The sequence below is a fragment of the Alternaria rosae genome, assembly GCF_020736505.1.
Source record: "Alternaria rosae strain MPI-PUGE-AT-0040 chromosome Unknown BKA58scaffold_5, whole genome shotgun sequence".
NCBI lineage: Eukaryota > Fungi > Ascomycota > Dothideomycetes > Pleosporales > Pleosporaceae > Alternaria > Alternaria rosae.
Window position 1 is genome coordinate 2,373,240 of NW_025763574.1, and position 15,204 is coordinate 2,388,443.

A 15,204-nucleotide genomic window follows, 5' to 3' on the forward strand; every position below is an offset into this window, starting at 1 on the left:
TCGGTCATCTTTGCCGGACCAGGAGGCAGACATTACGCTGGGTGAAAACCGTGACCTGCTGCCTAGTTGCGCCTGCTCGTGCCATTGGGTGAGAGACCCTCCGCCGGAGTTCGCCCGCTACTGCGCGGCCGTGCACAATCACATGACGCTAGCGCGCCAAGGTGCTAGCGCGTCCCTCGCCAGTATATAAACCCGCGGCCCCTCGTCCTCCTTTCTCTTCTGCATCCAAGTGCTCGGGCTTTACGCTTACCAGTGAGGATTCGTCCGAGGTAGCGTTTTTGCTAGTTGAAAACTACAACTATGACCGCTCCAGTTGGTCTTCGGATCGGCTGGGAATTTTTGACACCTAATGCTAGCTTTGCGCTGCTTTTCGTTGATCTTTGTGGCTTGCCACTTGATTGAAGAAGAGTTAATCAGACCCTCAACGATGAACCCCGCGACTTTCCTGACCTCTCTACCTGGTCGCTCCTACACCGCACGCCGCCGTCGACCTGCCGTTATCTAAGTGGCATTACGACTTACACACGCCTTCTCTGCAGCCTCACGAGTAGCGCACTCTCGCCCATCGCAAATGCAGCGCTATGTTCAGCACCACACGTTAAACAATCCGACGTTTGTTGCTTCACGCCATATCTCGCAGCTTTCTGTACGTCACAAGCGCTCGCCGCTCGTCGCCTTTGAAGAGGTTGGCCGCTCCTCATCTACGAACTTACTGCTGTGTCTCTTTCGCACGGTGCTTGTTTGCACTCATACAGTGCACACGATGAAGGCGTAGATCAGCGTTGTTTAGGACGATGCAGTCTACGGGTGCCTACTGTCGGTATGTGATCGGCTTTGCTTTCGCTTCGCGCTTGGTGCCGAAAAGTATAAATTACGTGTCGCATCCCTCGATGCTACCACATGATGATCTCCCAGACGGCTCTCCACTATATCCCCTGGACCCCCGCGTAAAGCACCGAGCTCCCCTTGGATCTACTTGGTAGATCCATGCCGTGCGCGTTGGATCGCCGACAACATTGTCCCCATTCAAGTCACTATGCCTTTCAGCAGGTCGCATGAGACGCATCAACGTTGCTTTCGTTCCCAGGCAAAAATGCTTCTTGGCTCCTGCGACAGCTCTCTTTTGGCTATGCATGAAATATATGCAGTCCATTTCGACATGGATGGATTTGTCGCTGATTCCAAAGACTGCGTTTGACACGACCAAGGGAAAGGGCCACTCCGGTAGATCAAACCAATAACGGTCATCCTCGAGACAACAAGACCAGCGGCACTATTCAATACAACAACTGTCAGTAACTGCGTTACTGGTCTAACCCTCGGCAATGCTGTCCTAGGGAAACTTCATTGGCACACCCCAGGCGTCCCGCCGCCTAGAGAGAGACAACGCACAAACTTTAAGGCCGGCCATGACTATAGACGAGGCTGGAGCTTCGTAAAGTTGCTTCGTCATAAGGAGATTTGGCTATGCATTCGCTTGCGAGTCTGGTCACATCGATATTGGCATTGTTCTCGCTCAACGCATTCTGAGTCATAAGCGTCGGAAACGACACGCTATTGTCAGAAGATGCAGAGAAGGTTGTAAACGAACAGAGTGCGCAATCCGACCCAACCTGCGTCTGAGGCCGGCATGTACCGAACCCTACACCACGTGTGACTCGGACGTAAATTCGAGCAGTCGGGAATCAGCCGCGGTCGCTCCCTAGTCGGAAAGAAGGACGAGATCTCGAATTCCACCGTTAGCGGCATGATGCGGGCCTTATCGGTGTGCCAAAACAAGGTTAGTTCCTATCAATCAACTCTGTTCTCATCAAATCTACCAAGATTTGTGTGAGAAAGCCACGAAATGCCTGGAGAAAACGTTATATGGTGGAGAGCGCGCCGATAGTCTTAGGTTCGTTTCAGACCCGTAAGATAGTCCCCAAGGTTTCGGTGCACGGTCTGCGTTCGGCTAGATCTGCAGCAGGGTCATTAGTCTTGCGCCATACCATCCGAGCTGCTACACTTCGAGCACACGACATGCAGGTACACGGGCTTAATGGGCCAACCACAGCCCCTCACACAATGTTCGCGCGCGACAGACTCGTCCACCACACGCCACATGACATTGTCGCAGCGGCTCGACATTGTTCAGACAGCCCTTTTGCTTCCAAACAGAACTGTCAAAAGCGGCATCTAGTTATTGACATGCGACATCAACAGTTCCGCTGCGCCCTGGCCTCAGCCATGCAACCTCAAAGCTAACCTAAACCGGTGACTTGTTAACCGTGGCTGCCACGAGTTGGCCCTAGGGGTATAGTTGCGACATTATACCCCCTTCCTCGACTATTTCTGCCTTTTTGCTACCAAACCTGGAGCCTCGCCAGTCGCCACAAGGCAGCATTAGGCCAGTGCACCACGCGATCTGCGGACCGTGACTATCGTACGTATGAGACGGTCGTTTTTGCAGGAACGTGCCCATGGTGTGGAGAGTCTTGTCGATATTGGTCCCCTTCGCGCTTCCAAATGCAGCATGAACGTCGGGAACCTGCGTATCACTCAAGTCCCCGGGGGTTGTCGTCGTCCGACTTTCCTTACCAATGAGCGCTTTTTCTTCTTGAAATACACCGAGCCATCTTTCTAGCACTGGCTGTTGTTCAACTTTGTACTGCGGTACCGACCTCGCACCGCATCTCCTATCCCGATCAGCTTTTGAATATCCCAATTACCACCTTCTCCGCATCAGCTATTATGACTGCTTGAACCATGCGCATCTTCGCAGGTCTACCGCTCCGACTCCCTTACATGTCCTGTTCTACGCACTCGTCTTTCTAATAATACGGTCAACATGGATACGAGTAGCATCACGCCCGCTGGTACCCGGGTTAATATCATTGTACTTGCTTTCACACTTGTTTCTGGCTTGGTGGTGTTTCTACGACTTTTTACGCGACTGGTGATTTCCAGGGGAGCTGGGCCTGAAGATGCATGCATCGTATTTGCTATGGTAAGTGAAGCTGATTGCACAGCGTACATCTTTCGCTGACGACTGGCAGGTTCTTTCCATCGCACTTGCTGTGCTGACGGCAGAGCAAGTAATGAATGGCCTTGGAGAGCACAGTGCGCGAATAGAAGACGACAAGCTAGATAGACTGCAAATTGTAAGTCCAGAAAAGCTATTATTGTCCAGCGGTATACTTGGTTATCCAGGCTCATTTGTTATGAGGTGCCTGACTACAGCACATCTTACGGTCGTCAAGATATGGAGTGATGCAGATGCCTCACCTATACGTACCGAGGGGCTTCTACCTTTCATCGCTTATCTGTATTGCGACTAACAATCACACAGTCATTCTGGGCGAGTGTCTGGGTCTACAACCTCACACTCACTGTGACAAAGATATCCATTCTTGTACAGTATCTCCGCATCTTTCCCGTACGAAACTTCCGCATAGCATGCTTCGCTGTCTTGGGTGTTGTCCTAACCTACGGAGGCTGGGCGACCTTCTCGAGTGTGTTCATCTGCAGTCCTGTCGCCTTTGCATGGGACAAGTCCATCGGGAACGGACGCTGCATGAACCAGCTCGTCATATGGGTTACAAATGCTGGTGTCAACATTGCGCAAGACGTAGTCATCTTCCTTATGCCATTATCCATCGTTCGGGCCCTCCAGATACCCAAATCACAGAAGGAAGGCTTAGTGGGCATGTTCGTGTTGGGCGCTAGGTAGGGCAACTTAGGCAGTTCCGGGTATCACCAATGCTAACCGACCAACAGCGGTACCATGGTCTCCATCATCCGACTGTATACCTTGGATGATATCGCCAACTCGACCGATGTCTCATTTGACAACAAAGATCACGCAACACTATCTGCGGTGGAGGTGAATGTTGGAATCATCTGTGCATGTCTACCAGCTATGCGACCGCTCTTCGCTCTGATAGCACCGCATTACTTCTCGACAGCAACACAATACACGGACAAGCGAGCCTTCGATATCGAGCGCCAAAAGCCTGGAACTGGCCCGCGAGCGAGCGTCCGGCCTACTACCGCAACTACAAGGACTAGGCCCAACACATCACGAACAACCATGACTCGTCCTCCTACCGCCACTACGAGAACAGCACCCAACACGGCCAGAAATACTATCATTCGGCCCAATACTGCGACCACATTGACGAGACCCAGCACGCGGTCATCGTCGCGGACAAACACCTCGCAGGCCATCAAGCTCAAGACATACACTCCGCCGCGGGCAGATTCAGTCCAAAGCGACATCATGCCCCTTCAGCCACTTCCAGCGACGCTCTCCCGGACCGCAAGCGGTCGTTTCTCCATTACGAACAGCCGCCCGACCACAATCCGCATGCACAGCTACAACAACCACTCCCGCAACGCAAGCACTAGTTCTGGACAAAGCACACAAAGCACTCCCCGAGGACGGTCTGCTACACGTTTCCAAGGGAGCATTGATCCTCTTCGCATGTCGCCTGTCACACCCTTCAGCCCACCATTCCCCGCCCCTCTACGAACCGTTTCACCGTTGGCACTGGGTCCCAATGCCCGGCAACCAAGCAGTCAGCGGACGCCATCACCACTACCACCACGGACGCCTGTGCCGGGACAAGACAAACAGCTACCTCTTACGCCTTTTCCCGTTGGAACCGCAGACTGAACGCCACCCCAGATGATCCTATCGCCTGACAGAAAAACCCATGATATATCACACCTAAATGACACGCTCGTTACCCACACAAAACGCCACAGGGCACGTCTTTAATGCTGCCATAAAGACACGACTCATGTCGCCCCAATGGTCTAAATCAGGCTCGCCGCAGTCCGGCCAATGCGGCGGTCTCAACGCTGACAGCGTCAAAGTCACTCTTGACCACGAGATGTCATCATCACGCTCATTCCACCATCGCACCACCGATGATCACCACGACGGACGTACCCTGCCACTGGGAAGATACAACGGCCACGTCGGATGCGGGTATCAGCCCCATAGAAGCCGTGCTTACAAAGCATACGGCCCCTTACTTAGTATACCCTTGCGACACCACGCTGGACGAAAGCCAAGCACGATATACGTTTGTCTACACTTCACACGTGCATCTTCCGCATCGCGCATGTTACTTTATGCTCGCTTCAGACATGCTATGCTGTCTTACATTTTTACATCAGCCATTCTTTCTCCAGAGCTATTCCTGTCATACTCTCTCACTCTCAAATTATGTAATGCCTAATCACTGGTCTCTGACTTCATTGTAACATCATCTTCATCTACGTTCTATTCTGCATACAGTCGCGGTCATGGTACGGGGAGCTCGGAAGCAAAAGACATTAGATAATGTAATACCCAGATAATAGAAACCACATGTCTTAGAAGATCAATATCAAAGTACAAAGACGTTAAATGCATGTGCTTCAATAATCAGAGGATGTGGCTTGTAAATGTGGCAGAATGCTGCTCCCTGAAACGACCGTTGTGGATGCCATTCGATATCTAAACCTTAACCCAAGAATATCCATCTGTACAATATAGTATGCTCCAGAACGCCAAACAGAAACGCATCTCGAGCGTCGGACCAATCATCTGAACTTGCTATAAATGACAGCAATGATAAGCAGCACCAAGACAGTGATGATAGCAATCGTGATGATGCGGTTCGTAGCCATCCTGCACGAAACCTTGTTAGCACACCCTCTTGCGAAGATCAAAAGGGCATCCATCTAGACTCCACATCAACCGGAGCTTGCATGATAGATGCGAAGGAAGAAGCGGGAAAACATACCGTCTCGCCATACCCCTCAACGTCTTAATACTCCGATCAGTATAACTCTCACTCTCCAGCAGCCTCTCCCTCGTATTCGTAATCTGCTCCCTCTGCCTATGAAGATCGCTCAGTGTACCCGCACCAATCTGCTCCGTCTCGAGCGCGATGCGCTGGCTCTCCCTTAGCCGGCCACTCGACCTGTTCAGGCGATCGGTTCCCGAGAGGAGTTGCTGGCGCTGCTCGAGCTGCGCATCGCCGCCTTCGGGGTTGTCGGTGTAGCGGTCGCCGAAGAGCTTGGCCTTGTCCGTCGTGTAGGCTTCTAGCTTGCGCTTGTGCGTGTCGAGGTCGTGTTCGAAGTTGCGGAAGCGCGCGTTGTATTTCGACTTGAGGTTGGCGGGGATGTTGGACTTTTCCAGGCGCATTTGGCCGATCTGTTGGGCGGGTGGGTAAGCAGCGCGGTCTTGTACATGGTGCTGGTGTTGTGGTGGTGGTGGCCGTTGTCGCATACGCGACATGTGTGCTTAGGCGGCTACTCACCAGCTCTTCGGCTTCCTCCAGCGCGCGCTCTGCTCTGCTGATGGCGGCTTTCCTGGGCTCTCCGCTGGTTTCTTTGATCTGCTCTATTTGCTGGCTCAGGTCGGCCTGTACCAGCTTCAACTCGGCTTCGTAGCCGCTGAAGCGCTCGGTGCCTGCATCGGCGTCGATAAGGTTGGACATGGTGGCGGTGAAGTCTGGATTGCGCAGTGCCGGATTCGGTATATAGGGATGGCTATCGTCCTTGGAGTGTGAATGGCGGCCTGGTTGGATGTGTTCGTGAATGCAACGTCGAGCCTGGAGTCCGGAGCTCATGAGGCGCATTACGCACTTGCCAAGGTCATCCCTGCCGTGTCACGTGTGCCACTACCTTTCTGGATCTGGGGAACCTCAAGCGGCAGGGCCACCTAAGATCCTTTGTTGCTTTCACATCCCCACTAATGCTTTGATACGACGGAGGTACGTCCTCTGATGGCTTGCTCGCACAACGCATTATTCAACACGAACGTCGTCGATGCCGAGGTTGGAATTACGTATGTGTTGCTCTGGCCCCTCGACAGCCACCTGCATATATATCAGCCGCGTCGTATAGTTCCTGACTGTCTCATGTATTCCACACGGTAGCAATGCGAAGATGCAAAGTCGACTCCACAATAATGCTAATAATGCCATGGGTCCTGGTCTGCGGTGTCCACAAGAGAGCGGGTCTCGAACGCATGGCCAACTGACTGTATAATGCCGCGGACCTCTTCCTGTGTTCAGAACACACAGCTGAGAGTTCGCGATACCTACAATGCCTGCATTTCGAGCGTATGTACTTTCCTTCGACACTAGTCATGCGCCAACTGAAACGGCATCCGCTTCAAATCGATGACATCATGACTCGCATCTTTGCAGCAGCAGCTTTCCTTTGCTCAATTTCTTTCGTCACTTTGGTGCGTCAACTCCAACCGTGTACCTGGCTGTTAGTATCCTCGCCATAATTACGCGCTAGTTGATCATGTCCGGAAAAATAGAGAAGAAGCGCATAGCCATCGTCGGCAGTGGCATATCTGGCCTGAGCGCCCTCTATGCACTTCGCAACACCCAGCATGAAGTGCATCTTTTCGAGAAAGAGGAACGTCTTGGTGGCCATACCAACACAGTGACGTGGACACACAATGGCAAGAGCACGCCTGTGGATACGGGCTTCATCGTCCTCAATACCGCTACATACCGTGCGTTCCCTATCAAAATCACATGCCTCCATAGTCCCATGTCTAACGAGCGTCCAGCAAACTTCATCAAATTCCTCTCAGCGTTGCGTGTCAAGACCGTCGCTTCAGAGATGACTTTTGGCATATCTCGCGATGCTGGTGCTTTTGAATGGTCTGGCACGTCGGGTGGCTCGCTCTTCGCGCAGCCTTCGAATGCGCTCAAGCTCTCTTTCTGGCGCATGATATTTGACATCATCCGGTTCAATCAGTTTGCCTTGGATCTTCTCGCCATACCACCAGGCTCGCCTGCAGCTGTCGCCGCTACGGAAATGAGCATCGGCGAGTATCTCGAAAAAGAAGGGTATTCGGATGCGTTCAGAGATGACTACCTGATTCCAATGACCGCGTGCGTATGGAGTACAGGCGCAGATAAATGCGCTTTGGAGTTTCCAGCGTTGACGTTGGTACGGTTCATGTGGAATCACCACCTACTTAGTACCATAGCAGAGAGACCACCTTGGTTGACCGTGGAAGGAGGGTCCAGCAAATACATAGATGCGGTCCTGGATTTGGCTGGGAACTGCGAGGGCCATCTTGGAACGCCAGTTCTAGCGGCGACAAGGAAAGGCGGTAAAGTTGAATTGAAGCTAGGTGGAAGAGGAGAAGGCCAGACGGAGGCTTTTGACGAAGTAGTGCTTGCGTGTCATGGAGACCAGGCGAGGTGGACGTTAGGCGACGAGGCGACAGCGACGGAGAAGGATATTCTGGATGCATTCGAAACCACACCAAACACAGCATATCTGCATTCCGATCTTTCGGTGAGTCCTAGATATAATGGATCCACTCAGCCATTGCTAACAACGCTCAGCTCATGCCTCAACGACGCACAGCATGGTCCGCATGGAACTACCTCACCACCTCCAAGCAGAAAACACCATCATCCGCCAACCTGACTACTTCTTCTGGCGCCCTACAGACCGTGTGCCTAACCTACGACATGAACACTCTACAGCACATCCCGCGTGACATCTACAAGAACGTCCTTGTCACTCTCAACCCACCACATCCTCCCTCTCCTGCCCTGACCCAGGCAACATACCAATACCGACACCCACTATACAATTCCCGCATGGTATTTGCGCAAGACCGTCTCCACGAGATCCAAGGAAAGCAAGGCATCTGGTACGCAGGCGCATGGACAGGATATGGTTTTCACGAAGACGGATGCCGGAGTGGATTGCAGGTAGGAGAGGCTTTGGGTGGCGATGCTGGATGGGAAGTAATAGATGCCAAATTCATGAGGGGAAGGAAACCAGTTCTGGAGTGGAAGGATCAGGTTGTGAGGATCGTCATCATGTTGGTTCAGATGTGGGTCAGCATATTGGAAGGATTGATGGGTGTGAAGAGACAAAAGGGTATGGCATTGAAGGCAAATGGGAAGAAGCAGCTATAGCCCTGGTACCAAACAAACCCCTAAACGTAGTAGTCTCTCCTCTGCTCTGTCTACCACTCAATCTCGTCTACCAGTATCCGCCCAACTCCCTTCTCCCACCCACTAGCGACGGCGTAGTACAAGCTCCCTCCGCTCAGGCGTCAGCAGACCATCAGGCGCATTCGACAGATCCTCCGACAGCGGACTGGTGAAGCGCACCTGGTACTCAGCGGTAGTATCTCGCTTGCGCTTCTTCTGGGGGCTGAGGTCGAAAGTAACAGTCTTCTTGCGCTTCTTGGTAGAACCCATGCTACTCGCCAGCCTCAGCGGAGTGGCGAAAGCGAAATCCCGCTCGGGAATTGCTTCGCGCGGCATTAGCTCAGGAGAGCTCGGTGGGATCCAAACATAGCCGATTGGGGGGCCGCCCCTGAGCTCCGTGTAGTTTACAAGTGGTGGGTTGAACTCGAGTTTGACCTCTTCGGGGGTGGATGTAGGCGACCACGTGGTATGGGTCTTCGTCGGTAGGCTCCAGAGGGGTATCATCTTGGGCCGAAGGACTGATCTCAAAGGGCTTGTAGTCGGCAACAGGCTTTTTGACGTAGCTGGCGTACGCGGGGAACTTGGTGACGACCTCCCCGAGAGTGGGATGGTAGTTGATCTTGTCGTTGGCTGGGCGTTTGTAGCTGCCCTGGTTGGTCATGTTGAAGGAATTCGCGAGCGATTCCTAGGTGTAATTATTAGTATGGTGTGCTGTACAATATCCGCAGAGATTGTATTGCGAGGGTGAGGTTGAGCAAGAGAAACTTCGCATGAGAAAAGCTTTCTCATGGCTTCAGTTTCCATGAGTGGTGATGGTGAAAGCGATAGGTGAAGCATGCTGCTTGTGTCTTCGAATTCGTGAAGTGAAGGTGAAAGACATACCTCTCAACCCAGACCCATACTTGCGGCCTTACATTGAACGCTCACTTCCCGCTGAGTTCCTCCTGACATGACCTGGTCGCCACATAATCTGTTCTTGCCATTCTGTAGAGGCACTGTGACCGCTTCGTGTGATGGAGGATGTTCGTGCCCGAGTCTTCGCATCGATATGTCTTTTGATATCGTTATCCCATCTGAGATACTGCTGAAAAGCAGTGATGACATGAGGCGACATGATAGGCATTAGTGATGCGTTCAACAGATGACTATACGGAATGTATACGACGAGAAAGAGGAATGGTATACGGCACTCTCAAAGCGGGAAGTCCAGACTATATGGTACGAAGACGCGGCTCCGGGTTCACGATCCACTCCAGACAACACACCGCTATGGGGTAGGCAATTCCTAGCGGTCTAGCAAAGGGAATCACATCCAAGCCTAGCCTTGTCAACAGCCTCAACGATCGCGCACGCATGATAAGAGTCATTCCACGGAACCAGCTCTGCGCGTGGAGCTCATGCTGCAACCCCGATGTGAGACATAAGCGTTTGCATCCTACGTGCAGCATCTTGGACATTGCAGAACAATGATTGGTGCGGTCCTGCATTCAGATCTCCATTACTGTGGGTTTGGACGTCAAGCGAACGATCGTGATGGGAAATGAGGCTCAAGCGGTGTGTCTGATGGTTGAGCTGACACGTGTCGGCGAATTGACCATACCGCTTTGGGACGTGCGCGACAGGCATTGTGGCGCGAAGCTTGCTATCGCGCACCTGTCACCTACCATCGCGCAACAAACTTGGTTCAGGGGCGTCGTCGTTGTACATGTCACCCACGTTGGCTGTGGGGGTATCCGCGGCCGTATACCTACTGGTACTTGCGCGTAGTGCGCGACTCCCACGGATGGCTCACGCGCCGATCGAGTACTAACACGCTGCGCCAGATCGCGATAGCTATCCTTTCAGCTGCTCAACGCGCTTTTTTTTTCGTGGTGTTCCTACTCAAGGGCAGCAGCCTCAATGAGAGAAGAGAAGGTTTTGAGACTACGCGGTCGTCATGGCTGATGCCCCGCATACCAATATACCTGATAGCACGGCCGGTGGGGTCGACCCGGCTTATGCTGAAAATAATGGCGGAGCTCACTCTCATCCAAGTCGCAGATGGCTACATGCAATGCCTTTGGATGCTTTCGAGGAACAGTATGAAAAGGCTTTCGGCTTTTTGAATCACTTGTCCTGGGTTATCGTTCGCTTTCGTGCTCACTGAGCTGCCCATGTGCAGCATAAGGGAGAAGCCAGAGTACTGCCTTAGAGGACTTGGCACCCACCGACCTTCCATCAAGCGACCGCTAGACGACATTCAAGACAGCCGAGAGTTTTGTTCTACACAAATGAATAATTGCCTACCTCGGTGACACCGGGGTCGTTCTGCGCACATCATCGCTCGGTATATAGTTCGGTATGTCAAAGTGAGCGGACTTCATCACGTATGGATCATCACCGAATGCATCTACACTATACACCGTCGAATAGCAACAACCCAAACAATCAGTGACCTTTGTGTCTCTTGATCGGCTTCCAATAAAAGGGTTCTGGAGATTGAGTGTAATGTACTCGATAAGACCCATATGAACGATGGTCCACCCAGCCCGGCACTTGCTCTTCTCAACAGACACCTTCAACGGTCACTGAAATGGCTCAGGTGGGGTAATGTATTTCCGGGCCAGACATGACAACTCCTATCCCCTTATCGACCATGCGATTTTTGTGCTTGCTGCGATGGGTTGCGATGTAGGCCGGGAGGTGCGTCATTCGGCACATGCACTTTCATCTTGAAGAATCCCTACCCAGTAATATATAAATCAGAGTACCTTTATCCATAAAACTCCCAACGTCCGATCGTTACGTTACTTTTGCATCAAGGTAGCTCAAGATGCTGTGGAACACTCTCGCCGGCCTGGCGCTCGCTGCACCAACCGAGGCTCTTATTCGATTTGGGTGCTCGCAGCTGGTCGTGGATCGCCTTGACCCCTTGGTTGAACCAGGCAACGCTCCATCATCGCATCTCCACCAGATCATCGGAGGAAACTCATTCGTCCCTGATATGAGCCCGGACGTTCATGATCCACCTGCGATGTCCACATGCACAACCTGCCAGCCCGCAGATGACTTCTCCAACTACTGGACAGCTTCGCTTTATTTTCGCGCAAGGAATGGTACTTATAAGCGTGTCAGTCAGAAAGGCAATGCGGGGTTTGAGGGTCAGAACGGTGGCATGGTGAGTCGTGGACTACACATTACCTAGGATATGCACTGACTATCCCACTTCTGAAGACCGTGTACTATATGCAAAACCAGCTTGCCGACTACCAGCAGAAGGCGAAGGTCAAGGCTTTTCAGCCGGGTTTTCGCATGCTCATCGGCTCACCGACCGCATCCACAAAGGCAGAGGCGGATAGGTATCCGCAACTCACATATACCTGTCTCCAAGACCCGAGCACACGCTTTCCAGAGACCAAAGCTTTCCCTACTAAACCCTGCCCAACAGGCATCATGGTGAACTTGAGATTCCCGACGTGAGTAGTGACGCAGATTTCGCAGTCGGAAAGATGCTGACTGAAGCAGGTGTTGGAACGGTAAAGACCTCGATTCGCCGGACCACATGGCTCATATGGTAAGATTGCCACGCTCTTCAAAAACCACACCCTCTAACGCATCATAGGCCTACCCGGTATCGGGTACCTTCGAGAGCCAAGGTCCCTGCCCGACCTCCCATCCCGTGCGCATGCCGCAACTCATGTACGAAGTCATCTACGAAACTGGCCCCTTCAACGACCCTTCTCTCTGGCCAACAGACGGCAGCCAGCCCTTCGTCTACTCATTCGACGACCACACCGGGTACGGTAACCACGGCGACTACATCTTCGGCTGGAAAGACGACTCGCTGCAGAAGATCATGGACGAGGAATGCTATGTCGGCTGCTCAACGATGAAAACACAAAGTATGGAGATGATGAACAGTTGTAGCGTGCCGCGCAAGGTCATCGAGGACATCGGTGATCAAAGCTGGATCCCCGCGCTTCCGGGGCATTCGAATGCTACGTGGACGGTTACTTCCACGGGGAAAGCGTTTCGTGCGTAGATCACATCTTTCTCTTTGCCTTTGTTCTGCTTTTGACGACAACGCAGAAAAGGTATGATGGTTGGGAGCTTTGACGCTTGTTCACATGATCACGCGTCGGTATCCTTTCTTTTTGGGACCTCGCTGTTTCGGCCTTCGTAGATCTTGTAGATCTGATGTACGGGGTAGCTTACCGCTTTCTGCATACCCGATGCTTTTCTTCGTGCCTAATGCGCCGCTCCCGCAGAGCCCCACTCACACCTGCTTTGATCGGTGAGACCCCACACACACATCGTCTAACGTGCAGTAGTCACTGATGGTCACCGGTTAACTTATCTGATCTAGTAGATCACATCACGATTTTGTGACTGCAATGTAGACGCTTGCAAGATCTTCAGGAGTTGCCAGTACGGAAAGAAGCCACCGTGCAGTTCATTACGTCAACGCGCTACCTCAACCGCTGGATCGCCCCTTCAATTCAATTCCCTGATATCCATCAAAAGCAGCACATTGTAGTTCTTCCCCACTAGATCAACGTCTTGAAACTTGCTGCTTCACAGTTAGCCACCACACTACTACACCGTGGCTTGCCATACACATAGACTGTCTTCTAGCAGTTTCGGCAGTAAGATACGTCACTCAACGTGTTCACAAAGCGTGTGCTTCTTTTCCAGCGCCAGGTATTGGGGTCATTGGCGACGGTGGTGGCGCTGAAGAAGACAGACGAGGATGAGGATTTGTCTGAACATTTTGGTGGACTAAGGTACGATTGGTATGACGTGTAGGGAGCGGGGATGTGGAGATGGGTATGAATTGACTGGTTGCCATGTGCGCTTGTGTGTTGTACCGCAAGGGAGTGGAAGAAAGGAGGATGCGCAGGAGGATGGACCAGAGAAGGGGATACATGCATCACATTGTGATTACAGTATGAAACCCGTCGCCTGGGCAATACATTCAAGGGTCCATTGCAGCATCTATTCACAATATCAAAGACGGAATGATGTCAACCTTGCATCGAATGTGGTTCTAGAGGCCAGCTTCTGGAATGTACATGTATGTAGACCCCTTGTACCAAGGCCGTGTACCGAATGAACCCAATTCTAACCATAATAGCTCTTCTCAGTCAATGTCCCCTCGGATTCAAGCTTTCAGCACACGCGCACCAATTCAAGAACTCCTTTTCTTGCTGCGTTGCAAATAATATCTGCACCAACATATGTTTCTCCGTGCCCTTACTCAACATTTGTTTCACTGTTCCCCTAGACAACAGCTATTGCTGCCTTCGACCAGATAGCCCCGGAGTTTTGTGGGCCAGATTTTGCGGGTAAAGTGGGTGGAGGTGACAAGAGGACCATGGTATGCGCGTATGGTCTGTCGCATGGCCTGCGGAAGGGTCCGTCATCTCGACGGTCGAACAAAGGTATGCGAGTCTGCGTCCAGTCTGGCTGCTTTTCTTGATCGTACTGGGGACCCATCGGAGGAAACTGCGAGGGCGGTGGAGTGGGCTCGGGTAAGGTAACGTGCTCTTCTTGCCTAGCTACATCGCTGGGGGTTACCGGTTCTTTGTTCTGGTCCGGCTTGCGCGAAGCTGGCGGAAGTGCGGTCGAGCTTTGTCCATTGCTGATGTAGGAAACGCGTGGGTTTACCAACGTGAACTTCTCTCCAAAAAGACGCGATTCTGCCTGCCAGGCTTTATCCAATGTGTTGACTAGCAGCATGCGAAACTCGCTAACTACTAGTTCACGAGTTTCCATATACCCATTCGACGGACGCTCTTGATACACCACAATCGACCCCGAACGCTCAAGATTGATCTCGTTGAAGTAGCCAACGGGTTGTCCGTTACGATAGTAGTCGCTCAGTGCGAGCTGTAGATATTCGTGGGCTTTGGCCTGAGCGCGGGCGAAGGTATCATAACTGCCGATATGATGTATAGTAATGCAGGAGTTGAGAGAGTGAGAGGTCCTGTCGAAACGAACGACTTCATAGGCGTATGTGGAAACTTGTCTGGGCGGCTGGCCATTGGCGGATCCCATGGCAGCGATCTCTGCGAGGAAGTAATGCTGAAGCTCGCACGAAGAACTTGCGATATGAATGTTTGCGGCGGGATGGAGATGCAAGTGAAGTATTGGGCGTCAACATGTTGTTCTGATTGTTCAGGAAGGTCTTGCGCCAAACGTTGTGGAAAGACCGGATGATTATGGAAGTCGCAGTCGCCATGGACTCGCGGTTGCTCAAAACTGGGCA

The 15,204-nt window shown here is 52.2% G+C and overlaps 6 protein-coding genes across 6 annotated transcripts; 3 read left to right on the plus strand and 3 right to left on the minus strand.

Annotated features, from left to right (window-relative positions):
- The first annotated feature begins 2,536 nt into the window (after positions 1–2,536).
- BKA58DRAFT_183727 (uncharacterized protein) lies at positions 2,537–4,783 on the plus strand. Its single transcript, XM_046165432.1, has 4 exons — positions 2,537–2,986; positions 3,036–3,140; positions 3,329–3,705; positions 3,757–4,783. Exons 1-4 carry the CDS (start codon positions 2,828–2,830, stop codon positions 4,652–4,654), a joined length of 1,539 nt encoding a protein of 512 aa, XP_046025625.1. The 5' UTR covers positions 2,537–2,827; the 3' UTR covers positions 4,655–4,783.
- A 788-nt stretch (positions 4,784–5,571) lies between these two features.
- Positions 5,572–6,473, minus strand: BKA58DRAFT_316105 (t-SNARE; the record flags this gene model as incomplete). The annotated part of the gene is made up of 3 exons (XM_046167558.1): positions 5,572–5,659; positions 5,775–6,187; positions 6,294–6,473. The coding sequence occupies 3 exons, from the start codon at positions 6,471–6,473 to the stop codon at positions 5,572–5,574; spliced, it is 681 nt and encodes a 226-aa protein (XP_046025626.1).
- A 636-nt stretch (positions 6,474–7,109) lies between these two features.
- Positions 7,110–8,990, plus strand: BKA58DRAFT_183708 (uncharacterized protein). Its single transcript, XM_046165430.1, has 3 exons — positions 7,110–7,507; positions 7,565–8,304; positions 8,355–8,990. The coding sequence occupies exons 1-3, from the start codon at positions 7,291–7,293 to the stop codon at positions 8,937–8,939; spliced, it is 1,542 nt and encodes a 513-aa protein (XP_046025627.1). The 5' UTR covers positions 7,110–7,290; the 3' UTR covers positions 8,940–8,990.
- BKA58DRAFT_183709 (uncharacterized protein) lies at positions 8,991–9,821 on the minus strand. Its single transcript, XM_046165431.1, has one exon. It carries the CDS (start codon positions 9,459–9,461, stop codon positions 9,042–9,044), a length of 420 nt encoding a protein of 139 aa, XP_046025628.1. The 5' UTR covers positions 9,462–9,821; the 3' UTR covers positions 8,991–9,041.
- A 1,920-nt stretch (positions 9,822–11,741) lies between these two features.
- On the plus strand, positions 11,742–13,339 carry BKA58DRAFT_183875 (uncharacterized protein). The gene is made up of 5 exons (XM_046165433.1): positions 11,742–12,114; positions 12,171–12,412; positions 12,462–12,510; positions 12,559–13,230; positions 13,306–13,339. The coding sequence occupies exons 1-4, from the start codon at positions 11,770–11,772 to the stop codon at positions 12,976–12,978; spliced, it is 1,056 nt and encodes a 351-aa protein (XP_046025629.1). The 5' UTR covers positions 11,742–11,769; the 3' UTR covers positions 12,979–13,230; positions 13,306–13,339.
- Positions 13,340–14,187: 848 nt separating this feature from the next.
- On the minus strand, positions 14,188–15,179 carry BKA58DRAFT_183884 (uncharacterized protein). Its single transcript, XM_046165434.1, has one exon. It carries the CDS (start codon positions 14,991–14,993, stop codon positions 14,217–14,219), a length of 777 nt encoding a protein of 258 aa, XP_046025630.1. The 5' UTR covers positions 14,994–15,179; the 3' UTR covers positions 14,188–14,216.
- Positions 15,180–15,204: the final 25 nt, after the last annotated feature.

Coding starts and splice junctions, on each gene's coding strand:
- BKA58DRAFT_183727 (XM_046165432.1), top strand. CDS start 2,828: ATGGATACGAGTAGCATCACGCCCGCTGGTACCCGGGTTAATATCATT. Junction 2,987..3,035: donor CATGCATCGTATTTGCTATG/GTAAGTGAAGCT, acceptor GACGACTGGCAG/GTTCTTTCCATCGCACTTGC. Junction 3,141..3,328: donor AGCTAGATAGACTGCAAATT/GTAAGTCCAGAA, acceptor ACAATCACACAG/TCATTCTGGGCGAGTGTCTG.
- BKA58DRAFT_183708 (XM_046165430.1), top strand. CDS start 7,291: ATGTCCGGAAAAATAGAGAAGAAGCGCATAGCCATCGTCGGCAGTGGC. Junction 7,508..7,564: donor CCTCAATACCGCTACATACC/GTGCGTTCCCTA, acceptor ACGAGCGTCCAG/CAAACTTCATCAAATTCCTC. Junction 8,305..8,354: donor ATCTGCATTCCGATCTTTCG/GTGAGTCCTAGA, acceptor AACAACGCTCAG/CTCATGCCTCAACGACGCAC.
- BKA58DRAFT_183709 (XM_046165431.1), bottom strand. CDS start 9,461: ATGATACCCCTCTGGAGCCTACCGACGAAGACCCATACCACGTGGTCG.
- BKA58DRAFT_183875 (XM_046165433.1), top strand. CDS start 11,770: ATGCTGTGGAACACTCTCGCCGGCCTGGCGCTCGCTGCACCAACCGAG. Junction 12,115..12,170: donor AGGGTCAGAACGGTGGCATG/GTGAGTCGTGGA, acceptor CCACTTCTGAAG/ACCGTGTACTATATGCAAAA. Junction 12,413..12,461: donor GTGAACTTGAGATTCCCGAC/GTGAGTAGTGAC, acceptor TGACTGAAGCAG/GTGTTGGAACGGTAAAGACC.
- BKA58DRAFT_183884 (XM_046165434.1), bottom strand. CDS start 14,993: ATGGGATCCGCCAATGGCCAGCCGCCCAGACAAGTTTCCACATACGCC.